General features: G+C 30.5%; 1 protein-coding gene across 2 annotated transcripts in view; it reads left to right on the top strand.

Moving 5' to 3' along the window:
* Window positions 1–3,722: 3,722 nt before the first annotated feature.
* Window positions 3,723–27,623, top strand: part of LOC145313538 (sodium/potassium-transporting ATPase subunit beta-2-like) — an 88,525-nt gene continuing 64,624 nt past the window's right edge. The window contains exons 1-9 of one of the 2 annotated variants that reach the window (XM_080152986.1): window positions 3,723–3,862; window positions 5,804–5,856; window positions 7,281–7,336; window positions 8,420–8,445; window positions 9,667–9,683; window positions 13,008–13,048; window positions 17,785–17,819; window positions 20,068–20,125; window positions 24,868–24,892. In XM_080152986.1, the coding sequence (XP_080009112.1) occupies window positions 3,830–3,862; window positions 5,804–5,856; window positions 7,281–7,336; window positions 8,420–8,445; window positions 9,667–9,683; window positions 13,008–13,048; window positions 17,785–17,819; window positions 20,068–20,125; window positions 24,868–24,892 (344 nt within the window). In that variant the 5' untranslated portion in view covers window positions 3,723–3,829. Of the gene's footprint in view, window positions 3,863–5,803; window positions 5,857–7,280; window positions 7,337–8,419; window positions 8,446–9,666; window positions 9,684–11,672; window positions 12,010–13,007; window positions 13,049–17,784; window positions 17,820–20,067; window positions 20,126–24,867; window positions 24,893–27,623 lie in introns of those variants that run through there. The other variant, XM_080152987.1, reaches the window with a different exon arrangement.

Below are 27,623 nucleotides of genomic sequence, written 5' to 3'. Positions count from 1 at the left end.
ATTTAAAGTAAAAAGCGGCTTATGCGCAGCTGCCAAGTTCTGCTTTCCTCCACGTCGATGGGTCAAATTTTTTTTCTTATATCTAATAAGTTTATCAAGTCTAAAAAACCAGAAATTTTTAATACGTTTTCCCTCTGTTTTGTTACTAGCCCTTATTTTCAGCGTAGCTTTTCTGTAACTTGTTTTGTTATCCGCCCGTATTAACGGCTATTTGGAAAACATATTTTCTCAGCTGATATTAGAGATAGTTGGCTTAATATTGAGAATTTACTTACCAATGGGCATCCAGTCTAAACTTTTTTTCTGTCCGTCTGTCGGTCAGAAATGCTATGGAGGGTATCATATGTATTCATTCTTGGCTGCTATTGAATGTAGAGGTCTTACAATACAAGTTTGTCAACTATTACTAATACTTTAAAAATTTGTATTAAATTTCTGTGTTTTGCTGCTAATGTATGTTGCCATCCTTGTTTTCCTCTAAGTTTTCATATGTACATATAATATGATTTGGAACGACCTTTCCCCTTTTTGTTGACCCTTCCCTTTTGTGGAGCTGATGGAATGACCAAGATAGGAATCTTGACAATCTAAACGCGTTGATTTAAACAAGGACAACAATTTCCATGTAGAATACTATCCTATTATATAAAGTAGTAAGCTTTTTTTGTCTGTAGCCTAAGAACTTGCTAACCACTGAACCGATTGAGTTCTCCACTTTGAGGAAGTATCACATAGGTCTTTGGGATGGTTTTAGGCATTTTATTTTTAGATTCAAATCTTGGTATGATTTTAGGCTATTTTTCTGCTCATCCCCTCCCCTTCGACTACGCAGTCCTAGTAATAATACATAGTAAGGTTTTATTTCGCTATCCACTGAAATAATTCTATGGAAGCTTCACATAGATGATGGTTTTATAGTTTTATTTTATTTTGAGTTTTGGGTTGGTTTTAGGCTATGTTTTCTCTACGAATACGAAGCCCGTTGGGCACAGCTTTTAGTTATTTAAAATCTAAATAAAAATGAATTTAACTAAACCAAATTATCCATTCTCCTCATATGAATGTTTATGATATAAGCTTTCAAAGACAAAATGTCAAATAAAAGAGTTGTAATTTATTAGCCACTAGCAACTACGCCCATAGAGGTGGAAGGGATTGTTGTAAGAAGACCATCTTCTTTTCATTTTAATTTAAAAAGAAAAAGGAAATTTTTTGGAGGTAATATTCCAGGTGCGAATTCTATTGAAAGGGTGGTGGTACCCGCCCCCAAAATATTTATAAACCTTCCCAGGATCAATAAGCTACACTGTAAAGGAGAACCATATCGGTACAAACAGACATCCTGTTACTCTTAGGCTGGGATTCTACTTATACAAAGATTGGATGCTCTATGTGTTATGCCACAGTCGCGGGTCTAGCTAAGTTGCAAATTAAGCATATTTTACGAGTAAGAATTAAGAGATTTATAGAACACATTATGCGTGTCAAATTCTACTATGTGGAAGTTATTTTAAACTTGTTTTGATTAAATACGACATTCAAAAACTGCATCGAAATGCACACATACTTGTACTATTCTTATTTTTACACTTGCAATTTAATTCGAGTCCATATACCATAACAAATGTAATGATTATGTAATAAAAGCATGTCCAACAGACTGACGGACTCTGTAAGATCTCTACTGAAAGTTCTATGAATGGACGTCGAAGCTTTTTTTCTTAAGGGGTAAAAAATCTTGATATTAAAGGTAATTCCTATTTGAGAGGGTAAAATGGCGCGCAGAGTGCACCTGATTTGTTGTATACCTTAAATAAATTATCAAGGGGTTAAAATTTGCTTGGGGGTGGTAAGTAATTCCCCTGAAATCTGTTGAGGGAGGTAAATACCCTATCATAATACTGTTCTTATTCTAGAGGACGCGCAGCTTACAGAAATTGTCAGATCCGTTTAAGCTAAACATAGCAAACCATAAGATTGGAAGAATGTTAATTCAACAAATCTTTGCAATTTTCAATTTCAAAGGGTTTGACAAAAGTGTTAAAATGCCCCTCTCCCCTTATAACCCCTTAGACAAAGTGTTTCGCACACCCGTGCTATAATTACTCCAATACATAATTGTTCTCGTGTACTTTAATAATTTTAACTGTGTGAAAACTTGGTTGCTATGATACTGCAAATGTTGCTTAGCAAAAAAATAAGTACATAGAGAGAGAAATAGAGGATCTAATTATGTGCAAAAAAATCTTCTTTTTGTACCATATTATTTAGTGTGTTTATGTGAAAATAAAGAATAACATAATTATACAATATAAATATTTAAAGCAAACTTTTATTGACTTATTTGATGATAATAAGTAATGAAATTTAGATTTTTGAAAATAACAAGGACAATTCTGTGCTTTAGTAGAATATCAACAACAGTTACTATTTTTAATTTTTTCGTCAATAATATGTCCTATGCCATTATAAGTTTAAAACCTTCAATAAAGTACTTCGCTCCTTGCCTCGCAAGACTGTGCCACTAATTGGGAAGATTGTTCCCCTACATTAGCTTATATCTGATGGTCTAAAGTAAAGCTGCCTGAAAGAAAGATACCTGATACATAATCTTAGATACTTTTACAAATCCTAATGTGTGGGTGTGTTTGTGTTAATAAATGTATTAAGTACAGATATATAATCCAGAAAATAAACAGTTATTTAACTCCTCCCCCCTCTATTGTTTTCCTTTTATTTTTTGTTTATGTGTATCAGTGTGTTTACATATATGCTTCGCTTCTTATGGACATTACTGACTTGTAATTTTTTACATTTTAAGTATTATTATGTAGTATGTACTTTCTTTATTGCTCAAAATGCATGAAAATGCACCTAAATAACTTAATAAAAGAAACAAGTGTATATATTCATCATTTAGTGAGTGCAAATTCTTTTAGTTTTAGTTTTACAACATAATTTGCTAGTTCTAAAAATCATAATAGTTATGTTTTTAAGTATACTTTAGGTTACGCGACTAATAAATGAAAATTTTGGACTAAATAAAAGCAAGCAAAAAATTTCGAATCATGTTAGAAAACGAAGTAGCGGGTTTCGTCGTACTTTCACAGTAACTTTTGAAAAGAGGCCCCACAAGGCTAGAGCTTCCCGCATAGGCTAGAAATAGAAGAAAAGCTACTGTGAAAATATGACGAAACCCGCTACTTCGTTTTCTTTCCATGATCCAAACATTTTTTTGACTTCAGTTAAAATTATATTTATTATATGATGAACCAATGGCGTTTCTCCTTCTCAAAATACCATCTGAAATTTTATTGAATATTTTTGATAAAAGGAACAAACAATCTTAAATTTTAAGTCTTGTAATCAAATAAGCTTTATCTTGTTAAAAAGTGGGAATGTTTGTATAAAAACTGAAATAAATAGGATATTTATTACTACCAATTAGGAAAATTACTTAAACTTGTCAAACATCTAATGGATTTTTAATGGCTTACTATAAAAAAAAATTAAGATCAACTCGTCTGTGAGATAACAATCAATTACCATTTTTATAAATGCATATTTTGTTTTTAAAAGCTCAGGCTTAATTTCTATTATTGACAGTTTTTGCATAACGAACAATTTATAATCTACTAGAGGATTCGCCTAAGCCTCTGGGAAAGGGCGGGTAGGTCAGGAAAATAGCCTAAATGCACACAAAAACATTTATAAAGCTTACCGGTACAACCATTTTGGAATGATTTTTCGAGATCTTAGGCTTCACACACAAACAAACAAATATTTTATATTATATGATTAACCATTCAAACTATTTCAGAATGCAAAAATGGAATCTCGCGTTCCCCCTGTCTCGCAAACGGTAAGACAATATTAATTTTTTTAGCTATGCTACAATTTTGATAGTCAGCCTGTCTAATTGTTATGTGCTTTTTATAAGATCATATATTATTAACACACACAAGTAAAATTATTTAATTCAAAAATTAGGTCTTTTTGTAAATTGCACCAAAAAAACATTTTTAAAAAAATTATATAATTTTAGATTTACCTTTTTGTTTTAATAAAAAAAAGAATAAACCTGTTAATAAACAAAAGAATGGGCAAAAAATCAACATTCTTCCAATGTTTGACAAACAATATAATAATATGAATTGATAAATGATTGGCTAGTCTCATCATAACCATTTCAAGAAGTAATCATAGACTGTAGGGAAACTCGGTTTTTAAACTTAGGGCTCGGCAGTCGCGCGTTAGCCACCTGCATACCACATAGTGTGGTCGACATTTTATAAATTTGGTTAGCTAGATATCAAAAACTATCCTAATATATAAAGTACTAAGCGTTTTTGTTTGTAGCGAAGAATTTCGCTAACCACTGAACCGATATGGTTCTCCTTTAGAGGAAAGCTTCTTATAGAACCTGACATTGTTTTAGGCTATCTTATTTTTATAAATAAGTCTGGGTATGGTTTTAAGCTATTTTCCTTATCCCTTCGAATATAGAGCCTCTAGATGCTAGGAGCGCAGCCACTAGTTCTTTATAAAGCAAGTAGAATTTTGTATCACCCAAAATGTTTGAATGGGGGGTAAATTCACTCTTTCACCTATTTTGCACCATTCCTTGTATATAAAATTCTATTATCTGTGGGATGGTTGACCCAATTTTTGACATGCAATCTCATTAATTACGGGGTTCTTTTCCTCATACAAGTATTTTTGTTTATTTGCCAATAAATTGCAATGTTTATGGTTAAAAACATAGATATTCAAGTAATAGTTACTTTGTGAAGTTCTAAACAAACAGATCTTTTCTAATCAATACCCTAAAATAAGCATAAAAACATGTTCATTTTCCTCAAAAAGTGTTTTGCCCACTTTCAGTTGCTTAAAAAATGCCTAAAGCATCTAAGGAAGTATCTGTCGTGGAAAGGATAACTTCACTCATAAATTTACTCAATTCTTATATGAAAATGTTTTAAAGGATTGGACTTTATTAACCTTAAGGATAAAACTTTAAAGGATTGGCCTATTGACAGAATAATTGACGCAGACACTTTATGTATATTGGCAGACAAGGATCTAATCCAAAGATCTAACTAATAGCATTCACTTGTCTTTGCTTTATATAATACATACTTAATTAGGAATATTTATGCGTCCATTCATTTTAATGAGCAAGTGACATCGACAGTAGCTTCTTTGGACCCTTTTCAAAGAATATTTTGTTGCTAGTTTCTTTTTGAGTGAGAGGTGGTTTTTTTTATTACAACATGCTATTGGCACAAAAAAAATTAAAGAAAATATTTGTTCAGTTCAGTTGCCACATCTCTGTCTCTAATATTCTAAATAACTCACGTTGTCCGTCGGCCAGCCTGTAAAGCTCAAGATACATCAAATTTTTATAAGGGAAATGCACTTTTCCCGTTTGATATTTATGATAGAGCACTGATTTATTGGATCAACATTTGGCTCACCAATTTACATCTTCTACATAAATTATTTCGTCGGTCGTTCTATCTGTATTGCTCTTAAATAAATAATAATACTATTCGAGAAGAAATATGTCTGACTGTTCTTATTTACATTAAAGAGTTTCGCTACTAATGAATATTGTCATTCTCGGAACACAGTAATAGTGTCTGACTGATTATGACGTAACAAAAAAAAATTAGCCAATGAGAGGCCGTTATTGACCAATGGTAAAATTTATAGTGGCCTCTCATTGGCTATTTTTTTTTGTTACGTCATAATCAGTCAGACACTATTACTGTGTTCTCATTCTCGATATTTTTTATTTCAGGATCGAATGGTTAAAAGAGACTCATATCAACATGGCATATCACAGGCTTCAAGGTAAATGGCAATGGTAAACACAATGCCTAGCTTCTAAGGCAGAAAGAGAGTAGAAAAATAGCTTAAAACCACCAAAAAGACTTAAATCTGAAAATGTAATACCGGAAAACCATTACATGACCTTTTAGAAGCTTACCTAAAGCAGAGAACCCATCCAGTGCATCTAATAAATGCTCAAAAAAGAAGTAAAGGCATATCACGTACGTTGAGCCGTTTCGCCGATACTATCCCATGATGAAAGCTTCGATTTTAATTGCAGTAGAACATAATATTTTTCCTGTTTTTCTATAGATTATATTTAAAAACTCTAACTATATTTTTTTATCTATTTAGCAACAGAAATTTATTTAGCTACGGTAGTAATGGAGAAAATATTTTGTGTTTCCATTTATCTAATGTTACCAACTAACTCATATCTTGTTTTAGGGAGGTTAAATATATTCCTTTGAATACAATAAAAACAAAATTATGCAAATACATATATAGATCCTATCTGACAATATTCCTGTTTCTATGTTTTATATTTACTGGGGTACAGTGATAGATCTCTGGAATATAAATGATTAAGTATTTGTGGATATACAGAGTTTTATAAATTTATGGCTTTAAAACTTTGGAGACTTTTATTAAATCTTGATAGGTTAGTTCAAATTTGTAATATCCAAACTATTCAACCAATAATTTTAATTCACAGAAATTTATATTTTGTTTATATAATTGGAGATGTACATCAATTTATTGCCATATACCTTAAGATACTTGGTTTGATTAAAAATGAAACAAATTTAGAACATTCCTTTTTTCAATATATAAATGTTGCATTAATTCCTATACAATTATACATTACAATAAAAAATAAGTTTTTGGTATGTTACACAAAAAAATAGGTTGCTAAGCAACCTCTCGGTAATAAAAGACAATATATTGATTAAATGTTGTATAAAAGACTGGTGGTTTAATTAGGTGATTTAGAATTATTTCTGTCTGTCTCTAACATATTATATCTAGAACAATTGGAAGATGCCTAAAATCAGTTTTGATAATACGGTTTTTTTGATTTTTTTAAAGGACAAAAGAATTGCTTAATGTAACCCACTTACCATTGGCAAAAATCGATAATTTATATCTTATTTGGCTTGGGACATTTTGAATAAGAATAAAATATGTTGAATTTTTCAACAAATTATAGCCCAAAAACCTGTTTCTATACCCTTATTTTCAAAGGTTCTTTTGGAACATTCAAAACCAAGAGGGACATTATACCAATATCAGTGCAAAAACATTTCATTTGCTTTATTATCTTTTCTGTCTGTTAAGAAGACATTATTCATATTCAGCTATATCAGAGAATTGATAAATTCAGCTTATCCCTTATGTTATTATCTCTGTATCCCTGATACTAACATAGAATAATTTGATTTCAGGTTAGACAGCAAAGAGACCGTGAGCGAGTTTGGAGAAAATTCTATAGCAAGTCAAGGAATAAGGAATAATTTATGGAAAAGATATTAACATCTTTTTATTTTTTTTCTAAAAATCTATTTAATCGTCCAAGAATCAGACAGACAGACAAAGTTTGTTAAAGAGTAGACGCAGATATAAATACTAACAAATAAAATTCCAGACATTTATCATTCAAATTAGTCAAGAAAATCATATTTCATTAATCGAATTAACAACTCGTGGTTTAATGGACAATTAATTCAAAAAATATTTCAGAAGTCTTTAAATATAGCAGCTTGTTAAAACCAGTTATTAAAAAGATATCTTGACGAAGAGACATCATATATCCATATGTCAGCAATGTCCACCTTACTGAACATTAAACATTCAAGATAAATAATGGTAATAATATCTATGAAAAAATGCATATCGATGTCAGCTATAATCAATTTTGTAATGCCAAATATCTAATCGAACAAACCATTGAAATTGTATGCCAGCATATAAGACAGCATATTGATTATTAAGAGTTAAAGAGCCACGGTAAAATAGCAAATATTATGAATTATCTAAGGTGAAAAGATTCAATGACCTGTATACTAGTATTTGTATTGCTCTTTTTAAATTGGGATGTATTAACCATGGAGAAAGAAATAAGTTACTAGACTGATTTCCCCCCCGTAGATTTAATAATAGGACAAAATGATGATTTCCAATCACTGCTGAAATCGTATATTTAATAACTAACACAAAATGTCCGCTTCATCTTTTTAAAAGTGTTCTTTTATAAAATTAAGGTTGGTCCGCCTGTCCTTAACGGATATCTATTCGTTAATTTAGGCAAGGTAGAATTGTCCTACCGATTTCAATTTTTGTATTATGAAAGTCCGTATGATCATTTAAAACGTTTATGACAACAATTTTTGTTAATGTTCGTTTGTCCTATCATCTGATTTTAGAGCTTCGCTTTTATGGATGTTGTCATCCTAGTTATCATTAAGATTTCAACATTTAAAATTAATCATAATTGAAAAAAATCATTTAGGTAACAATCAATTTAACTCTGAATTTTTTCTTGGATATTTTGTGTATCTTTTCCAACGGAAATTGTTCCTTTCAGAGGATAAGTGTTGCAGCGTCCAGAGGAATTCATCAATATTCCGCCACTTTTTCATTCTAAAATAAAATTAGGAGGAGGGGGTGGGGGACACTTCTCATATTTGCAAAACACTTCCTATTACATAAATTAGTAAGGATTTTTAGTCTGAAGCTTAAGATTTCAATAAGTCTCCACTGTAGAAAGGCCCCATATTAAGGGATGGTTTTAGGCTATATAATTTTCATATTGGGATGGTTTTAGGCCTACATCACATCCTCGAATGCAGAGCCCTTAGATTTAGGGGAGCAGCTGCTTAAAAGAAAACATTTAATTTATAATTAGCGAACTTATTTAACGAATTATTTACCTGTTTGTCCAATCCATAATTAAAAATTACTTAAAAGACAAAATGGGTTAAAGGTCTTAATTTCATTATGTTGGCTTAAACTGATTTGTTTCAATTATTACAATTGAAGTGAAAACAAATAGTCAACCTACATATAAAACCAACCCAATTATATTTGATTGGATTTACTGTTTACTTTTTAAATAGTTTGCTAACACAATAAAATGAATATTATTATTATTTAAATGCATGACTCGGCAGTGGTCAATTATAGAGTGATCGCAGATTTTAAAAAACGGTGTTTTAAAGACTGATTTTTATTCAGCTGCATCTTCGCCTGGTGACATTTTTCTTTTGACATCCCTCTTGGATGTATTATGTGGATGTGTCCATGAGGGTGCATGTCCAAGGGAAGGTTATTGTCCCCCTTAATTTTGTTGGGAGTTTGGATATACTCCCATCTGCAAGCCACTTTTCTTTTCGTTTCTAGATATAGGACGATCGTCTGAGGTTTGCAAAAAAATGGAGTGTTAGCGCGGCTGTGGAAACGGCTGCTTTATTAAATGTCAAACACAATTACAAAACTGCACATGAAATGTAATTGCACTTGCAAAATTAAATATTAACTTAAAGTGCAAAAGAAAGCAATGTATTTTTAATTTATTATTGTATGACATTATATAGGGTAACTAAAGACGATTGCATCCTATCAATTAAAATAAAGCCAAATGTAAAAATCTCTGTTAAAGAAAACGCAATGATCCTTCTTTCTCTCGCCAATTCACAATGACTTTTCCGACAGACTGACTGAAAATTTGTTGAGTAGCTTAAACTCAAAAAAAAGAGTATAGGAACCCAAAAACAAACAAAATGGCCGCGCAACTGAAAATGTTCGGAATATTGATGGAATCTGGTTTGCAGGGATTATCTGCTGGACAGGTAAGCCTGCCAATTTATGTATACTATACACACACATAGACTCACACACACACAGACTCACACACACACACACACACACACATCAGTACTAGAGGAATAGATAAATTACCTAACTTTTAAGTTCTACTTCAAGTCTAAATTATTATTTGGTTTTCGGACAATAAGTTAACCTTTTACATATATATGGTAGTATTTAATATTTTATAAATTCTAGGGTAAATGGTGGCAAAATATTAATCTATTAAAATTATCATAGCCTGAAATTAATGTAGCATAAGAAAAGGGCTAAACTAAAGGTTTATATATCAGGTAGGAAAGGGTTATTGGGCTGTCTTTGACACTAGTCCCTAAAGTTTTATAATATCGCTTTCTTATTCGTTGGCTCAATAACTTTGGGGACTTTTTAATTGAATTGTTTTTGGTTGATTCATTAAGTCGTGGGTCAAACGGTTCAAACACTAATTTTATTCTAAAGAAGGGGTCATTTTGTGTATTATCATTGGGAATGTACATAAATTTTTCGTTCATTATATTATTCCTTTAGATCCCTTTATTTGTAGGAATAACAAATTTTCTCGTATTCATTTGAATCCGGTGGATAGGAACCGGTTCTCATGAATACGAAAAAACTATGTCTAGCATCGTATTATATCCAGTTTTCTACGAATATAGAAATGTACAATCATAAGATTAAAACTAGTTTTTTTAGCCGGTGCCTTCGGCACCACGGGGCTAAAAAAACTAGTTTTAATCTTTTAATTGTACATTCTATATCCGCGGAAAGCCGATTAAAATACGATGCGAGAAATAACTATTAAAACTTTTTTTTCTATTCCTTTACCAAAGCACATACACTCAAAAAAAGGGATATATTTTCTAGGTAAGGGGTGAAAAAAAGTTAGCTTTCAACCCTTGGTTAAAGCACTATTATATAACAATCAATGAAAGAAACGCCATTTTTTTCCGTGCTATAATAGGAAGTACTATATGTGCTTATTTAAGATTTTAAATGTAGCAAATTTTCGTGTGCAACAACCGTTAAAATTAGTTTTATTTAGACGGTAATTTGTTAATGTTGCATGATAAAGTGAATATTTTCTTTAAATATCTGTTATATGTTTGTGTGTCGAAGGGGGTGGAAGCTTTTTTTTAATTTCTAAATTTACAGCATCTTGTATTTGAATATCAGTGCTTGAAGTTCATTTTTAGAGACAGCTTTTGGTAAGAAAAGAAAAAAATGCAAATAATCCCCGAGAAAGGATAAAAGTTGAAGAAAGAGAATTATAGTTGAACCAATTTTGATACGGGGAATTTATTCAAAAATCTTTTTATTCACCTTTTTTCCCATTTCCCCATCATTTGTTCAGTATAGGGTCAAGATATTTGTAAACATAAATACTTTATGTTTATTTAAATTTTCAATTCAATACATTTTTTATTCAAAATTTTCAACATTTAATTTTAAAACGGTTTATATTTGAAATGTCATAGTGTAATGAAATTAGTTTAAATACTAAAAGTCATTTCCATATGAAGTATAAATGGCTGAATATAGTTCAGTGTGTGGTCTGTTTCATGTTAATATGGATATTTTTTTCAATTTATACCTAGGCATTTTTTACTGTTTGTTTAAGCTAAGCTACATTATCCAAAGTACAAATTCCTAGTATAAGTAAAACTAATAAAACTGAGTCATTTTTACTCATAACACAATTTTTATGAAGGACCTTTTCCGTGTACCAAACTTTTTTCGCTAGCTTTACAGCTTCTGGTGAACTAAAAAATGCCAATCGCAACAGGTGACCAAATTCCGGTGTTTTCACAAAACTGTACAAAGACTTTGTGTTAAAATTTGTGAATTACAAAACCGCATGCATTTAATTAATTTGCCAAGAATTTTGCCCCCCAAATTTAATAAATTTTAATACAATATTTAGTGGTTAATAATTAAATTAAACAGACATATTGTGGATGTGACATATTAGCTGTTTTACGGGAGCACCTGCATTCGCCAAACTTTTCCTCTAACTGCAAGTCTTGTGTGTTTGGTTTAAGTGAAGACAAGTCTAATATACCATACATTATACATAGTACTACTATATACCAGAGTCCTCGTTTCTGTACTATTGTAATATTTCTGTGCTTTCCACAGAGTCGGACAGGACACATGAAATGCTTCAAACACTTTTTTTATGCCTGCGAAAGTTATTTGTTATAAGATAGTAATAGAAACTTTGCTTTTCTGGTTATAACTAGAGTTCAGTTAATAGAAGAATATTTTGGAGAAGAGAATAGTTTCCTGCCTTAGGTTATTCATATAATAAATGTACGAGAAAGGACACTCTGCAATTTTGGTCTATTTTAGGAATTAGATAAAAGCTATTTTAAAGCCTTCTTTATTTACTTAAAAATAATAACGTGATGTGATCATTATAATTAATTATTAATATTTGTTATTTTCATTAATGTTTTTTTATACATTAGGAAAACTAAGTAAAATTAAAATTTAAACAGATTATATGTAGATAATGAGTCATTTTATGAAAAGCGTGATTTTTGAAATGGCATAATATGATAATTTTCAAGTTTTATTCGATTTTTCCTTTCCCATGGAATTAAGCGTTTTTCTTAGGGAATTTCAACATTATTTTTCCGAGTTTCAATGCAAAATTTTACTCATGACAGCGGGTTCGAGTCCCAGTCGTATGTGACACTTTGAAGTGAATAGAAATGTGTTAAAATTGAGGAAATGGTTTTCATTTGTCACATGTTTCTGTGCAAGTAGGATTTTTTATCAAACTAAATTCAAAATTTTTTTGTTGACATTTTTAGAACTTAATTAAAAGTCTCCAACTTTTAAACATTTAGTACTACCATTTTTTTATTAATTACTTTTTTAATGATGTTTTTGAGTCTTATTTGTCGACTGTATAAAATGGAAATAGATTGATTTTTTAAATGAATAAACTAATAAGTAAGAGTATTTTTAACACAATAATATTTATTAGATCTATTTTATTTTAACTTTTTTGTTAACTTTTTTAATTCCTCTAGTATTCTGAATGAATTTAATTTCCACCAATGATGTACCAGATATATTACATCTGAATAAATACTAATGAACGCCGTTTTTACAATTCAAATATATTACAATTACTACCTTAAATAGTTAGAAAAAAAGTAAATATCTATAAAAATTACGTGATTAGTTTTTCTTTTGCTGCTTTATATTTTTCTTTACCTAATTTTCTAAAGTAATTTATACAACTTTTAAAAATAACATCACAATAGACCAAAATTGACGAGTGTCCTTTAAAATTTCAGGGAAATAAAGAAGAAGATTCCTCCGTTTTTAGCGAAACTAGGCATAAACACATCTTGTATGAACTTTATTATAGAACAACTTCTTTATAACTAGGACATTTCCGGCTGTCTATATCCGATCGTTCGTTAAAGCAGTTTTTTAAGTTTAGGAAAATTAAATCACCGCCAAATTCTAATAATAAAAAATATACAGGGAAGGAGGCACCTACCCAAAACTTTCGTTATGGGCGAAGCCTAAAGTCCTGTCATAAAAATAACAATAAGGAATACTGCTTTCTAACCCCGCGCCTATTTAATAAGATTTTCTTGTTTTCTGAATAATTCGACCAACTTGTTTTTTTTGAAATTGCAATTCAATTGAAAACAAACTAAAGTAAATAATAGAAGTTAATTTAGAAAAAATAATTGGTTTATTAATTTCTTCAGAATATTTCAAATTTTGACGGTTTTAATCATTTTTGTGAATCATGAACAAATATGAACAATTTGTTATAAACTTTTAATTATCAAGGGGAGTATTATTATAGAGAAGCTCCGCTTCTGTCAAATCCTAATGTGCCTAATCAGTATACCTTTAGTTTGGCAAAGCTACTTGATATTTAAGGTATGTTCGTACGTCAGTCACTTCCGTTTGGTTCCGTATGCTCACACATACCTCTGTATAGACTAATACACAAAAACATACATACATATAGTTAAAGTAGTTCTCCAAAAGCAGACAAACTATTTCTCATTTATACTTATTCTACTGAACATGTCGTGTATTCATTTTGGTATTTCTTTACTAAAGTTAACTGTTCTCTTTCCTTAAATTTGTCATCTAAATATTGCTGTGTTATTTTTTATATTATTGTTCTTGTTTAATCCGTTCATCCGTTCACCCCCTTTATATCTTCCACCTTCCATTTCCTAGTGTCAAAAAAGTGAAAATCTAAATTAATGTTTAACGGATTTTCCAGATTAAAAATTGGCACCGAACATAGAGAAATTAGGTTAGGTTTGGTTAAATAAAGTCCTGTAGGGGTAAGTTGTTTGCTACCTGTGCATGGTGAGTCATCGTGAGGTTAGGGGCCTGATTTTTCTACCAAATTAAAAAGGTGTAACATTTTTACATTTCCTTCCTGTGCAGCCCGGTGCAATCAAGGGTGGAAAGGCTTTTTGGCTTCTAGTACATAGTACGTATATATAATTAGACACTGGTTTTCAACAATTTTTATACCTAACTTTAAATATTGTTTAAATTTGTTTTTTTTAGGGGAAGGGTTATAGTAATTGAAGAAAAGTTTAATTTCTTCTACCTTTTTTACTAGTTATTGATAAATCGCTCATAAGAAAATGTTAAACATTTTTCACTAGCGATATTTTTAGCGCCAAAACAGTTTTCTCCCTAATTGACATATCCCATATATGTAGGACACGGGTTGAAGAATTTTACCTAAGTTTAAAGTTTAAAGGAATGGCCCAACTTTAATTAGGACAATAAAACTAATTACATTGAACGGTGATTATACTAAATATACAAACACTGTAAAAAATTTCCCAATTACGAAATTTCGGTACTTTCATTTACAGTGCCTTTCGAGCATGAACCACCCCACTAACTCTTATTTTTAAATTAAAGGGAAAATAAAGGAGGGATGGGGTAAATTTATTCCCTATGTCTAACCCCTGCAAGGCCTACATCTGAGATAGGCTATCCCTGCATATCTACCGGGTTACCCTTGACCTAACCTAACCTGAACTAAATAAATAAACAACCAAATGACCCCCCCCCCCTACCCCACTTATTTTTGAATAATTTCAAAACAAGGGGGGGGGGGGGTGGAGTTCTGTTCTCGAGTTGGCACTTTGAGGGAAACTAACGAAATATCCAATATAAATTTTCCTTTACTAGGGTTTTCTCTCTCTAACTTTATGCTGTTCTTATATCAACATAAGTTAAAATGCAAGTTTGAAAATGCCAATTATTTCTTAAAGTGAAGTGTAGAATTCCATACATTGAAATGTACTATGTAATTTGTAGTTAAAACCTTTTTTACAAGGACATATCAAGCGTAACATTGTATATATCATTTTCCCACTATATTATATGTATATTTTTACAAAATTTCTTAATCCATTTTCTTTCAATAAAGAAAGAAGAACATCTTACATAAAAATAAAGTCCACACATTGAGTAAGATGGCAAACATATTAAATCAATAACAATGTTGCCTCATTGTCATTGTAATCACCATTTAAGAAATCAAATCGATGCCATTATGATTTAATATCAAATTTTTTGACCTATTTCTTGACCACCGAACCAACTGCTTGGTAAAATAAGCATCAAATATATGTGTAAATATATTTTTTTACAGATCCTCTTTCTAAGTTGAACTGAAATTTTCTAGCAAGTACACTTTTAGAGTTTTTTTTGTGCTAGAGATGGAAACACCTTATTGAAGATTTTTTTGACAATAAACACCATGCCAGCCAATTCAATTCAATTTAAACTTTCCCCTTTCACTTAAAAAATGCTTTACTTATTTGAATTTTTAAGTGTCAAATTACTCCATTCTAAAGGCTGTATTGACACAGAAATAATAAATTTTATGTACGAAAGAATGATTGTCCATAAAGCAATTAATAATTTTTTAAGGAAGTTTACTAAGGAAAAGTCACGTTGCTTGTGATGTGCACACACACATTTTTTTTACAAGGACAATTTGTTCCTGGGACAATTAAAATGAAATATTTTTCTCATTGATTTTGTTAATAAGATTTTAATTATCACATACTATTACATTTCATGATGTCGTTATTTGAATGTAGCTGCATTATTATTCAATTTGATTTTTGATATTTTTATTTCATTAGTTTTTATAGCTTCTTATTTCGTTTTCATTCTTTTGTTTTTTAAATTTTTCAAATATTTAAGTTATTGAATTCAAAAATTTATCATACAGTTAAAAATTAAATTGATTAAAATCTTTCTAAATAATATATTAATTTCTCCTTTTTTATAATCTTTCCAAAACCATAGTTTCACCTTTTAGTCATGCTTCAATGGATTAATGTTTCCTTGTTTGTTTCTAAAATTATTAGAGGATTTTTCCTGTTTTTAATTAATATGAAAAAAAGTTGGGTAAAAAACGTATATGATATGGGATAGAAATTTAACGAATTTTTGCAGTTTTCCAAGCTTTATATCAGAATTTATCTTTGTAATTTTTTGCAATCCTTATTATTTCTTTCAAACTTATTTTATTTTAGATCATTTTCAAAGTACATTAAAAAAATAGAAGGAAGCGAAGCTGTCCTACTAGTAAAACCTTTTGATGTTCCCTTTTTAGGGGGACTTTTTTGCAGATTTTTTCTCTCTTCTTTTTTATTTGATTTTATCAAATCATTATGCGTCATTCCTACTTTAATTTAAATTAAAACTTGAATTCAAAATTAATTACTAAAAAAAAACATATGTGAAGGTTGGAAAAAAGCAGTAAATTTTTTTAAAAAGTAAACAAGCTAATTGAATAGAAAGTATTCTGGATTTAACCAACTATTTAGGATAAATATTGGTTTATGTTGCAAGCAAATCTTCCTGGGATTATGGGAAGGGTCATCAGAGGAAATAGGGGATGGGGGAGGTGTTATTAGTTAGAAGCTGTTACTTTTTCATTGAATTGCACTTGTTTATGAGTTGAGAAGATACTCTATAATTTACTTTTTCCGTCCTACTTTCCCTGACATGCTAAACTTTTTTCTTATAAAGTACAGCTAACAAAAGTACGTTAAAGATATTTTATTTGACTATTATTAAATTTCATGTTTGTTTTGCTGATTTTTTTGTTGACTAAAAGTCTACTTTCCGATACTATTTAACTGTACATTTTTATGTTCTTTCAAGAACAGCTGAGCTTTTTGAAAATATATTTTCAAAAAAGTGAATGATAAAAAAATTACATGATCTGTGTCTATATGATCTCTCTAACCGCTGAATTTATATGGTTCTCCTTTACAGTGTATTTTCTCATAGATCCTAGAAAGCTTATAACTATTTGGGGGGAAGAGAGAAATTGCCCCTAGAAAAAATTTCAACCCAGTTTTTTACTTTTTCTTTTAAAACTAAAATTGAAACTAATGGTGGATCAAATCCCCACCCCCTCGAGTGCCCCTGGAGGTCTCTAGGGGCATAGCCGCTAGTTATGTACATACAAAGTAGCTTCGTTAAAAAAAGGAAAAAAATGATTGTTGCATCAATGTCTGTAATATTTTGATCCTTGTTTTAGTTTCTATTTCCACCATAAAAAGTAAATATTTTGCAAAGAAAATTAATATGTTTTTAGTATTAATATATCTAAAGAAAGCAATATAGTACTTAATGTAAAGCTAATGCTATACATACACATATAATCAAAATCGATTTTACCTCCGATTCAAGTTTTATTAGCTAAATTTAGTTTAATTTGATTTTTTTTATGTTTAGTTATCAGCGTAACAAATTTAAAATATGGTATCGCCAATAAATTATTCTATGCCTTCCTTGTTTATTTGTCGATTTAAAAAAAGTAAAACATAAACTCAAGTAAGAATGACAGTGCATGCAAAAAATTATTAATAATCAAGTCTTAATGATTTTAAATATATACTTAAAAATAATCTTATTTTTTAACTTCTTTTTTTTGTAATTGCTGTGCTACACATAGATAATGGATTTAATAGTTCTTATTAAAAATAAATTTCCAAAAAGTATTTTTAATAAAAAAAAGTTTCTACAAGATGGTTTATTTCATAGGAAAGAATAGATTAATAACACTAGTGGCGTGGCAGGTAATGTTTTCTTAAAGTGAAGCTTTTCTACACTTCAAATTATTTTGTTCGTCCGAAAAGTAAAGATCTGATCCGTAATTTATACATGATTTCTGAAACGATTTATAAATATCAGTAACTCTTTAATCTTTACTAAAAGTTCTAAACATGTTTATTTTCAATAAAAATTTTACATCAAGATTTTACGTAATGCATTTGCCCTATTTTTTCATCTTAATATTAGGATTCCTAACACAACATGTAATACGCGATGAATATCCACAATCAAGTGTTAATACGTTCGTTTGTTGAAATCCATGATTGATGGATCTTGTCATCCTTGTTAAATAAATTAGTGCGGCTACTCTATTGCTCTCTAGGTGAGTAACGCATGTCTGTATTTTATGAACTAAATAGTTTAAGCATTTCATTTACTGATTTGTATCATACTAATGGCTTCGCCCGTAGCCTTTAGGGGCTTTGCCCCAAGAGGTTTGATTAACATATTTTTGTGTTATTTAGATTTTAAAAGAAAAGGTAAAAAAAATTGTGGGTGGGGGGGGGGAAATTTTTTTTTTCGGGGTGGGGGGGAGTTAGTGACCCCGCTTTTTAAATTCTAGTTTTAAAAAAATGGGTTGGTGGGAGGGTTGGTGTCCAACCCCCTAAGAAAATAGCTTAAAACCATCACAGGACCAGTAGGTATATTCCCTGAAGAGTAGAGCCCAATAGTTTTAGTGGTTACTGAGATCTTAAGTATCAGACAGACAGACAGACAGCCAGACATCGTACTACTTTGTATTATAGATTACAGTTTTAACTTGTTAAGACTTGGAGGTTATTTGTTGTTATAATCATTATTGTCCATTTTAACATTCTATTTAGATTTATTGGTAAATTTTATTCTTTTTTTTCTGTTATAATTTTTATGCAGACAATAAAAACATTAAATACATATTTAATGATATTGAATTATTTATTCATAAAAATGCTAATTTATGCAGTTTATGGTTATTTTTACTAACATTTACTGTCATTGTAAAATAGATTTCAGTAGCGAAGCTACTCTACAATTTAAAATATCTGTCAGATAGTTTACTAATCCAATTTATCCGTAAGTTTATGTAATAATCTAATTGTCTGTAAGTCATGTTTATATTTCCAATGCCTGTTTTCCGTCCGCTTGTTAATTGCGATATTTTTTCCGACTGTTTTTTGTTTGACTGTTCTTTTTGTTAAGTCACTTAATTTTTAATTAAGCTCTTCACTTCCTAGTAATAAGGTCATTCTTGTATGCGCATTTTATGAGTTTATTAACCTACAATTATTTAATGCAAATAAATAAATTAGCTAATTTTTAGGGTAGCAAAAAGTGAGTATATCAGCCCAGATATTCAGTTAGCACATAAACACAATTAGCAAAGTTCTGAGCTGAGCAAAAACAGTGAAATATGAACTCAAATTTGTTGACCCTTACATAGCTGGGAAAATTAAAGTATTTCTTTCCCTGGAACTTTTAAGGAATTGACATTTTAAGGCTATTAATGTTGCACATCTGACTTTTTAAAAGGTAAAATACGGTAAGCTCAGATTCGAACCTATTACTGCCAAACTCTTCGCATTATGTCATTAAGACATAGTGAAATAATATCATATATTGTTTTGGATTAACAAATTTATTTATCTGCCCGACTCTATGAGAGCTTTGAAATATGAGAATTAGAAATCATGTTTATTTTCATTTATTTTTTATTTAAAAGAAAAATATACGTGAATTATTTTTTTATGTTAGTCATTTCTGATTATATTTGTTAAACCAAGCAAAAAACTTGGTGGTCAAAATTTCTAAAAAAAATAATAATTCAAAAAAATGGTTTATGTATCTCTATCATGACAGAACAAGAATAATTTTGTGCAAACCAGCAGCACCTAAAATTCCTGAAAATTTGGAATTTCTACAATTGCTATACAAAAATATCAAAGATTAAATAAAAATAATTTGATTTAGATTTTCCTAAAAGTATATTATGTACCGAGAAAATGGATAACGGACAAACTAAATTGTTTCAAATTTAACATTAGGAGAACTTACAATTGTTTAGAAATTTGAAATTAGAATTTTTTAAAAATATTATTTTCAGCTTGAAAGGCTCTATACTTTTTTATTTTCAAAATCGTATTGGGTCAGGGGGGGGGGAGGAGGGAAAGTGACAAATTATCTTTCTTAGATCCCACACCCTACAATAGAATGTTAATAAGAAATATGTTTCAGTTTTGTTTCATTACCAGTCTAGCGTTGCTCTTCTCATGTTGCCTAGTCACATATCTAGGTAAATATTATTTTATTATTTTCTTTTGAGTAAAAGCTACTCTACAAATCTTAGCTTTTTTACGAAGCTCTTAATAGAGCCTAAACAAATGACGTCATACAATACAAATATCAAATGCAAATACACAGACTAAATTACCTATGGAGATAAAATCAACCTTATTCGACGTTCACTCAAAGCCCCAAAAATAATGGTCTGAAAAGTGTATTAAACTGTATATAAGACATTTGCAAATATATTGATACCATTAATTTGCCTCTTAAATCAAAAAAAGTATGTTTTTTTAATATTTTTCTCTTGCTACAAATCAAATTTCAAATTCGAGTCACCAAAAATCCTAAACTAATTTTTGCTCTAGAAGAATCAATTTTTGGAGTTAGAAAGTGCTTAATACCTCATTTTAATCGCCTGGCATTGCTTTATAATATATAGGAAATAACTTGGTTGTTTATAGAACAGCTGACTAAAAAATCGAGGTTTTGTGATAAACCCACTTTAGTTGTTGCTCCATAAATGATATTTTTTTTCCTAATTTTTTTGGCTGTAAAGAAGCTTTATATATTCATATAACATCCACCTAAATTTGACTTTTGGTATTTTATTTATAACATCACCAGAGGGAATTGAATTTTGGAAAAAAATATCAATTTATATTTTTCACTGCTATGCATTGTTCTTGTTCTTGTTTCTAAAAAATATTTATATTATTAAAAAGAGAATTATTTAACGCTTCTATAGGTATGTTTATCATTTTTCTAGGCTAAATATAACTATAATTACACCATTTTAAAGTTAGACATCATAACATATTAACACAATTATTGAATCGGTCTGTATTATTAAGCTGGCAACCCTTAAAACAGCTGCATTTCATTATCCTATTATATAAAGTAGTAAGCTTTCTTGTCTTCAGCTTAAGATTTCGACAATTACAGTACCTATTGAGTTCTCTGTTTTCTGGAAGCTTCTTATAGGTCCCTGGATAGTTTTGGAATTTTGAAAAAAATATCAATTTATATTTTACACTGCTATGCATTGTTCTCGTTCTTGTTTCTAAAAAATATTTTATAATTAAAAAGAGAATTATTTAATGCTTCTATAGGTATGTTTATCATTTTTCTAGTCTAAATATAACTATAATTTCAGTATTTTGTAAATATCATTATATTCAAGTTATTGTAATTTTAAATAAAATATCAATATCAAGAACTATTGGAACAATTTTTACCTTGCAAAACAAGGTGTTATAAAGTGTAGGATCCCTCACAATACCTATCTGTCTGTCTATAATGCATTACACATGTAATGCTAATAGAGAGGATGCTATAAGAGTGCTATTATAATGTGAACTTCTCATAATTGAATGGGCTTCCTGAAACCAGAGACCATGAAGTTGGCCTAGTCACTACAAGGGGGAGTGCAGGAATATCCAGGGGGAGGTGCTTGTAAAAGGGTAAATTTTTTAGGGATGGGGGTAATCACCCCCTATTATATATTATGGGGGGTATAAACCCAGCCTTTTAAATTTTTTTTAATAGAAGTAAAAAATCCTGAAAACTTAAAAATCTAGGAATCAAACTAGCACCCCAACCAATAATCGGTTCCATGCCAAATGTAGGAATGGAAAAACATTGGAGGGACAAATGCATGAGTCCCAAACGTCAGAGTGGAACAAACGCAGGAGTGGGACAAACATCGGAGTGGACAAATGCAGGAGTCCCAAACATTGGAGTGGACAAACGTAGGAATGGGACAAACGTCAGAGTGGACAAACATTGAAGTGGACAAACGTCGGAGTAAAAAACATTGGAGTGGACATTGCTTAAATAAAACCTAGGAGTGACTGCTATTTTAATAATATTTCAATTTTGAAATTTTTTATACCTCTGTCTACAAAATAATGACTATGGCTGCAGCGCTCGGCTGGGTTTATACCCCCCATAATATATTATAGGGGGTGATTACCCCCATCCCTAAAAAATTACCCTTTTGCAAGCACCTCCCCCTGGATATTCCTGCACTCCCCCTTGTAGTGACTAGGCCAACTTCATGGTCTCTGGTTTCAGGAAGCCCATTCAATTATGAGAAGTTCACATTATAATAGCACTCTTATAGCATCCTCTTTATTAGCATTACATGTGTAATGCATTATAGACAGACAGATAGGTATTGTGAGGGATCCTACACTTTATAAAACCTTGTTTTGCAAGGTAAAAATTGTTCCAATAGTTCTTGATATTGATATTTTATTTAAAATTACAATAACTTGAATATAATGATGTTTAAAAAATACTGAAATTATAGTTATATTTAGACTAGAAAAATGATAAACATACCTATAGAAGCATTAACCCTGACAGCTCGGGCCCCTATTCCCACCTTAATAGATCAGGGGAGGGGCTCCAAGAGCCCCCCCCTCTATCTCGGTGGTTCATGTGTATTTTACTTTTTCTAGTCATAGCAGCCAGGCCGCTCCTTAGCCGCTTTTTAGCGGCCAGCCGCTAAATTTTAAAACAGCTGTAGAGCGGCCAATTTTGCAGCTAGGATGACCAAATTTTAGGATGAACTTTTATTTTTCATATCAAAAAAATTACTTTTTCTGATCATCGCCAAAAAACGGCAAATAACGGAAACCGCCATTTTCCGCGGTGCCATTAATATTTTTATCTGTTTGATGTTGCTCAAGGATTTACCAAAAAAATTTATAGGACTCTAGTTGTAATAGAAGCCACGATATTCATGATATATGTCTGTAGTAAAAGCCGGACAAAAATCGGTCATAAAGTCAGTCAGGGAGGGGTCAAACGGTCATAACACATTTTTTCTCAGAAGGTCATTGATATCTAAGTATTCACCAAAAAAATTTTAGGTTTCTCCTTATACACAAAAGTCATAATGTAGAAATTAAGATTTTTTTAGAATTTGTTTCTAATTTTGGTGCTACCCAACCAACTTTGACCGGACACCACAACCGACACAGACCAGATATCCTAATAAAATCAACTCTTGCTGACGTATAATTACTAAACTTAAAAAGTCATAAAGTCACAGCACTCCATCTTACCTACAAAAAAAATGAGATCGAAAAAACTAGAGGGTTAAATAATTCTCTTTTTAATTATAAAATATTTTTTAGAAACAAGAACGAGAACAATGCTTAGCAGTGTAAAATATAAATTGATATTTTTTTCAAAATTCCAAAACTATCCAGGGACCTATAAGAAGCTTCCATAAAACAGAGAACTTAATAGGTACTGTAATTGTCAAAATCTTAAGCTGAAGACAAGAAAGCTTACTACTTTATATAATAGGATAATGAAATGCAGCTGTTTTAAGGGTTGCCAGCTTAATAATACAGACCCATTCAATAATTGTGTTAATATGTTATGATGTCTAACTTTAAAATAGTGTAATTATAGTTATATTTAGCCTAGAAAAATGATAAACATACCTATAGAAGCGTTAAATAATTCTCTTTTTAATAATATAAATATTTTTTAGAAACAAGAACAAGAACTATGCATAGCAGTGTAAAATATAAATTAATATTTTTTTCCAAAATTCAATTCCCTCTGGTGATGTTATAAATAAAATACCAAAAGTCAAATTTAGGTGGATGTTATATGAATATATAAAGCTTCTTTACAGCCAAAAAAATTGGGAAAAAAAATATCATTTATGGAGCAACAACTAAAGTGGGTTTATCACAAAACCTCGATTTTTTAGTCAGCTGTTCTATAAACAACTAAGTTATTTCCTATATATTATAAAGCAATGCCAGGCGATTAAAATGAGGTATTAAGCACTTTCTAACTCCAAAAATTGATTCTTCTAGAGCAAAAATTAGTTTAGGATTTTTGGTGACTCAAATTTGAAATTTGATTTGTAGCAAGAGAAAAATATTAAAAAAACATACTTTTTTTTGATTTAAGAGGCAAATTAATGGTATCAATATATTTGCAAATGTCTTATATACAGTTTAATACACTTTTAAGTCCATTATTTTTGGGGCTTTGAGTGAACGTTGAATAAGGTTGATTTTATCTCTATGGCAGACCAGTATAGTGTACTATTCTAATTGACCAATAGTAGGCCAGTATGACGTACTTTTTTATAGGCTTTATAAAAAGCTTCTTGTTTTACTGGGTAATATTTTGTTTAAAATCAATGGGGATGAGCAATGTACATCACTTTATCGTCCATTGTCTTATCCCTCCCGATTTCTGCATTTTTTAGTCTATATAAATATATTCCTTGAACTCTAAACATTATGCATTTTTTATCTTATCTGTAAGGAAATTTATCAAAAAGACAAGAATTACCCAGAGACTAAAAATAATGTTAGAACATGACAGACAAACATTTATGTAAAGAAAAAAGTTTATTAGATAAACTCAGAAGGACAATTGAATTAATATTTATTAGCGGTTACGTCCCTAGGAAGCTTTAGGGGCAGTTGAGGGAAAGGGAGGTGGGAGAAGTCGACCATCCACTACAGGGACGTCTCATCTCAGCTCGTTTTGGTGGGGCTAAAATGAAGCGTTTCAAAGGTTTTAAGTAGGGTAATCTAATGTATTGTTTAAAAATTGTGAGGGGGGTGGGAATCTAAATATATCAACAATTGAAAAAAAAGCATTTAAAGTCACCTTTTTAGATTTTTAGACAGATTTCAATACAATCTTTTAAAGCAAATATTTGAATTTTGTACTACTTTATTGATTCATCTTTATTATTTTTTTTAGAGCTTGTAGATCCTTTTGTGCCAAGGTAAATATACAATTTTTTAAGCAAAGCTTATCTACAATTAGTATATGGCCTTAAGTCAATTTGTAAGTCACGACCTAAACAATTATGCCAACATCCATTAATAGCGAAGCACGAAATTATTAAAATTTAACAAGAAAAACAACAGAAAAGCAAAGAAAATCACGTTTCCACACGTTTCACATGGAAATTTTGAATTATAGAGTAGCTAAGCTTAATTTTCCTGGTTGCTCTGTGGTTATCTCTAGGCTAATTAAGGGTATATAACTTAACCCCTTGGAAAGAAAATCATAGACGGACAGATTGACATTCCGAATAGTATCTTCGCTACTAAAACTACAGTAAAAGAATGTCAATGGATACATAGCAGGCCTGGAATTCTGCATAGCTGTAGATTTAATCGGTGGACGGACATATATACAGTAATATAGTGTAGCTGGGCTTCTAAAAATTAAAGAAACCTAAATTAATTGAGTTGCTCAAAGTTTAAATAGATTATGTCAGGTTAATAAAAACATTTATCTTTTTGTCATAACCAAATATTTAGAAAACATCTTTCTGCAATTATATATCATATTCAGAATTTTCCCATTTAGATTTAGTTTTTTTTTGCATAGTACATACGTAAAAATAGATATCTGTTACACTTACACCAATAAACTAGAAATAAGCTGAAAAGTTTCACCAAATCTAGTTCTGATATCCATTTAAAATTAGTACATTGAACAGTGGGATAGATAAGAAATTTAATATAATATAGGTCTACATGAAAGTTTTTAGGGGTCAAGGAACTTTTCAACTTTTCAGAAACCTGACAGGATTCTAAAGACTTAAAGCAACAATAATAATTTTTTCCCCATAAATCTAAAAATTGCTATCTATTGTATCAATGCAATGTATAATTGTATATAGCTTTTTATTTATCAAAGTAGGGATCATATTAAAATCCTCGATATCTTTCTATTGTATCGACGTATTGAATTATTGATTCGTCGTATTTTTAAAATGGCTTTTAGTAGGTTATTTTAGGTTAGGTTATATTGGTTATGTGATTGCCCCGCAGGGTTAGGTAATTGGTCCCGCAGGGTTAGAGCCCCGCGCATGGGCTAGAAATAGGAGAAAAGCTACTGTGAAACAACGAAGTATCGCCCCTTAAGGGGCGTTGCCACGAAAGGGACTAAACCCCAATATTTTAGTCCTGTCTTTGACCCACCGTACATCATGTCAAGATTCTAACTTGATAAAAAATAAGCTAAATTAATCAAAAAAGCACGTTTCCGCAAAATGATATTTGCATCTCACATATTTGTTTATAGTTTAATAATTTGTTTTTGAGTACTTTCAATTGTGTACTTTCTTAACAATAAACAAGGATGGTAATTTCATTATTTGCAAAATTATATTTGAATTGGAATCAAGGATCTTAAAGATAAATAAACGTACAGCCTATTTTCGAACATTATTAGATCGGGGCTTAAAAATGTCTACAATTTAAAGTTAGAAATTATCTAATCCTAATAACACAAAGAATCTTCTTTTCGCGCAATTGCTCATACTCGTGCATCCTCTCAGCATTGTTAGTTTTTGAATAATTTTGATGTAAAAGTTTTAAGAAAGTGTTAACGTAGGCTGTGCGGACAGCCAGTTGAAAAAAGAACCTTCCTTCGTATTTCCAACCAGTGGCGTGCACGGATTTTGCAAGTGGAAAAGGTTACAAAAGGAGAGGCACACAGGTTTCTGACATGATCCTATTCCCCAAATTCTTCGAATCTGTTGAATCATGGCCTATAGAACAGCTTTACACTATTTCCAGAATTATTTAGATTTTTTGGCAGCTAAATTTCCTTTTAAGGACAAACATAGGAATCATATTACCTGTAGGTGCGCTATTACTTCTGAAAAAGTGTCACAACTGCAGAGTATCGCGTAATTGAAAAAGAGACTTAATTACATATTTTAATTATTAATAAGTCAAGTAGAAGAAAAAAGGTAGTTTGTGGTATAGTAATGATTTTTCCATTATGGCTTCCGCTGAATTACAACCGGTTATCAGCCATATTAAAAAATCAAATATAGCGTCGCATTACATACATTTTTCCATTAATGTTTAAATAAAGATCATAGAATTCATACACGTTTTGTTAGCCTTGGCCTTCGGCCTCTCGGGGCTATCAAAACTGGTCTTAATCTTATAATTTTTAATTTCAATATCCGTAGAAAGCTGTTTATAATAAGATGCGATAAAAAAAACTACTTATGGAGTTTAATCTTGTAATAAACTTTATGCGGAAGTGATGTATGACCTCACTTGTGTCATTGTGGAACACCTTGCAAAATATATTTTGGCACAATCATTCGGGTGTAACTACAATATTTGCAATCATACAAGGATGTCAACATCCATTGATGGGATGCTCTCATACAATTTCAAACTATTTTTCTTGACAATCATAACTTTGGCGAGGTTAAAGATGAACAGATTTTGGTTATATGGTAGATAGAGGTTTTTAGTATTATATATGATAGATATAACGTTCAGTTAGAGATCCAATAACAGAACGTGTCAATAATATGTATAAAATGATAGAAGTTTATGTTATTACAAGCTTTAACAGACCTACCCTAAGTGTGGAAAAGCTTCGCTTTTGATTAAATACTAAGTAGTATAGTACCTACATGTAAACGGGTTCCTGGCTTACGTCATAATTTAAATATAGAACTTCTATGAATAGTA

Source organism: Acartia tonsa, chromosome 3 (assembly GCF_053477335.1).
Source record: "Acartia tonsa isolate MP-2025a chromosome 3, ASM5347733v1, whole genome shotgun sequence".
NCBI lineage: Eukaryota > Metazoa > Arthropoda > Copepoda > Calanoida > Acartiidae > Acartia > Acartia tonsa.
The sequence above is the reverse complement of the archived record's forward strand: the minus strand, read 5'-3'. Positions and strand labels throughout refer to the sequence as shown.